Below are 3,440 nucleotides of genomic sequence, written 5' to 3'. Positions count from 1 at the left end.
GGTGTGCGTTGCACGCCCCGCTGCTTGCACGCTGCTCGTGCAAAGCGTTGGCTCCTCGTGCGGCCCTGCCCGCCTGCCCCTCGTGCAAACAAACGGTGAGCCTCGTGTGCCCCGCGCGCCCCTGGTGAATCGCACGCTCCGTGCGAGCCCTTGCACTGCCTTCCTGCGTGCAACCCCCGCCCCTTGCACGCCTGCCCGGCTCTGCACGCCCGGCTTGTTGCACACTCACGTGCGTCGCACCGTCCTCGTGCAACCCGCGGGTGCTTGGCACGCTCTTTGCACGCTCCTGTTCCTCGCACGCTCTTCACACGAACCCCGCTGCTTGCACGCGCGCAGCCGCGTGCGCCGTGCATCCTGGTGCACACTCGTGGTGCAAGCCCCACCCCTCCGCCCTCCCCATTGGCCGATGGCGTCGCTTTAATTTGCATAACCCCGCCTCCCCCAACTCACACGCCGCCCTCCCATTGGCCGGAGCGGCACCACCAGCATTTGCACGAGTGTGCTGAGATTTGCACGGCGCCCTTTTCCCGCCCACCCCCCTTGCACGCCCTTTGCACACTCACCTTCCACCGCGGGCTCCTCTTCTGGGGCAGCGTGGGGGGGGGGAGGGGGGAAAGGTGACGTCAGGGGGTTCCCTCGTGCCCCATAGTGCCCCACTGCCCCCCCGCTGCACACCCCCTCACCATTTGCACGCTCGTTTGCACACTCAGCTGCACCGACAGGCCCCATTGCACGACCCTGTGGTGTCTGTGTGTCTCATAGTGCCCCATTGTGCCCCATTGTGCCCCATTGTGCCCCATTGTGCCCCATAGTGCCTCATTGTGCCCCGTTGTGCCCCATAGTGCCTCATTGTGCCCCATAGCACTGCCCATTGTGCCCCATTGTGCCCCATAGTGCCTCATTGTGCCCCATTGTGCCTCATTGTGCCCCATAGCACTGCCTATTGTGCCCCATAGTGCCCCATAGTGCCTCTATAGTGCCCCACAGCACTGCCCATAGTGCCCCATAGTGCCTCATTGTGCCCCATAGTTCCTCATAGTGCCTCATTGTGCCCCATAGCACTGCCCATAGTGCCCCATAGTGCCCCACAGCACTGCCCACAGCGCCCCATAGTGCCCCATAGCACTGCCCATAGTGCCCCATAGTGCTTCACTGTGCCCCATAGTGCCCCACAGCACTGCACATAGTGCTCTATAGTGCCTCATAGTGCCCCATAGCACCGCATAGCGCCCCATAGCACTGCCCATAGTGCCCCATAGTGCCCCATAGCACTGCCCACAGCACCTCATAGTGCCCCATAGTGCCCCACAGCACCTCATAGCGCCCCATAGTGCCCCATAGCACCTCATAGTGCCCCATAGTGCCCCATAGTGCCTCATAGTGCCCCATAGAACTGCCCATAGCGCCCCATAGCGCCCCACATCTCCATCCCCATCCCCTGAAGGTGCCCCCCCCCTTCCCCGGTTGCCAAGGCGACAGGCGGACCGTCCGTCTCCATGGTAACCGTTGTCACGGTGATGGGTCGCCATGGCAACGGCGCTCTACAGCCCGGGAGGGAGGGATGCTGTCACCATGGCAACGGTTGTCACGGTGATGTGGAGATGGGAGGGGACAGCCACAGCCTGCGGGCGTGCAAGGGCGTGTGCAAGGGCACGGGGGTGTGCAAGGGCACAGGGGTGTGCAAGGACATGGGGATGTGCAACGGCATGGGGACGTGCAAGGGAACAGGGGTGTGCAAGGACATGGGGATGTGCAAGGACACAGGGGTGTGCAAGGACACGGGGGCGTGCAAGGACGTGGGGGTGTGCAAGGGCACAGGGGTGTGCAAGGGCACAGGGTGTGCAAGGACATGGGAATGTGCAAGGGCACAGGGGTGTGCAAGGGCATGGGGGTGTGCAAGGGCATGGGGATGTGCAAGGACACAAGGGTGTGCAAGGACACGGGGGCGTGCAAGGACATGGGGATGTGCAAGGGCACAGGGGTGTGCAAGGACACGGGGGTGTGCAAGGGCATGGGGGTGTGCAAGGACATGGGGATGTGCAAGGACACAAGGGTGTGCAACGGCATGGGGATGTGCAAGGGCACAGGGGTGTGCAAGGGCATGGGGATGTGCAAGGACACAAAAGTGTGCAAGGACACGGGGGCGTGCAAGGACGTGGGGGTGTGCAAGGGCACAGGGGTGTGCAAGGGCATGGGGATGTGCAAGGGCACAGGGGTGTGCAAGGACACAGGGGTGTGCAACGGCATGGGGACGTGCAAAGGCACGGGGTGTGCAAGGACACGGGGGTGTGCAAGGGCACAGGGGTGTGCAAGGACATGGGGACATGCAAGGACACAAAGGTGTGCAAGGACACGGGGATGTGCAAGGACATGGGGGTGTGCAAGTGCATGTGGACGTGCAATAGTATGGGACGTGCAAGAGCACGGGGACACATCACTGTGTGTGTGCGAGGGGCACTGGGCGTGCAATTGCACAAAGATGTGCGACGGCACAGGGACGTGCAAGGGCACGGGGATGTGAGTGCAGGAGCACGTGCAAGGGCACCAGAAGGGGTGATGGCACCAGAGTGTGTAAGGTTGTGCAAGGAGCCGGGGCCAAGCAAGTGCAAAGGCGGCGGGACGTGCAGTTGCACGAGGGTGTGGAAGGACACAGGGACGTGCAATTGCACGAGGATGCACAATGGCACGAGGACTCGGCGCTGCGGCAGAGCACAGCCATGCGGGAGGGCGTGCAACACTACGGAGACGTGCAACACTATGGAGATGTGCAACACTACGGAGATGTGCAACACTACGGAGACGTGCAGCACTATGGAGATGTGCAACACTACAGAGACGTGCAACACTACGGAGACGTGCAACACTATGGTGATGTGCAACACTATGGAGATGTGCAACACTACGGAGACGTGCAACACTTCAGAGACGTGCAACACTACAGAGACGTGCAACACTACGGAGACGTGCAACACTACGGAGATGTGCAACACTACAGAGATGTGCAACACTACAGAGACGTGCAACACTACGGAGACGTGCAACACTACAGAGACGTGCAACACCACAGATGTGCAACACTACGGAGACGTGCAACACTACGGAGACGTGCAGCGCCGTGCACACGTGCAACACGAGGGCACAGCAGCAGGAGGGCACGGAGCAGCGCAAGTGTGAGCTGTGTCACCATCGCGTGCGCCACTGCGAAGCACAGAGCGACGTGTGAGCACGGCACCGCGAGGCGCACGACGGCACCGCGACGCGCACCATCCAGAGGGCACGAGGGCGTGCAACGAGCCGCGTTGTGCACCGCCAGCGAGCGGCGCCCCCCAGCACGGCGTCACACGCGTGTGCAAATGCAGGCACAGGCAGCGCCACGAGGCCGGCGAAGCTGGGGCACAGGTGGGGTCAGTTGTGACACGGGCGTGCAACGGCGCCGCAGC

At 62.5% G+C, this 3,440-nt stretch overlaps 1 protein-coding gene across 1 annotated transcript in view; it reads right to left on the bottom strand.

Annotated features, from left to right (window-relative positions):
- Positions 1 to 35: 35 nt before the first annotated feature.
- The window catches only part of LOC104916218, a 6,966-nt gene continuing 3,561 nt past the window's right edge, over positions 36 to 3,440 (bottom strand). The window contains exon 2 of the mRNA XM_010727225.3: positions 36 to 584. Coding sequence (XP_010725527.1) covers positions 418 to 584 — 167 coding nt within the window. The 3' untranslated portion in view covers positions 36 to 417. The remainder of the gene's footprint in view (positions 585 to 3,440) is intronic.

This window comes from Meleagris gallopavo, unplaced genomic scaffold, assembly GCF_000146605.3.
Source record: "Meleagris gallopavo isolate NT-WF06-2002-E0010 breed Aviagen turkey brand Nicholas breeding stock unplaced genomic scaffold, Turkey_5.1 ChrUn_random_7180001874960, whole genome shotgun sequence".
In the NCBI taxonomy this organism is placed as follows: Eukaryota; Metazoa; Chordata; class Aves; order Galliformes; family Phasianidae; genus Meleagris; species Meleagris gallopavo.
The sequence above is the reverse complement of the archived record's forward strand: the minus strand, read 5'-3'. Positions and strand labels throughout refer to the sequence as shown.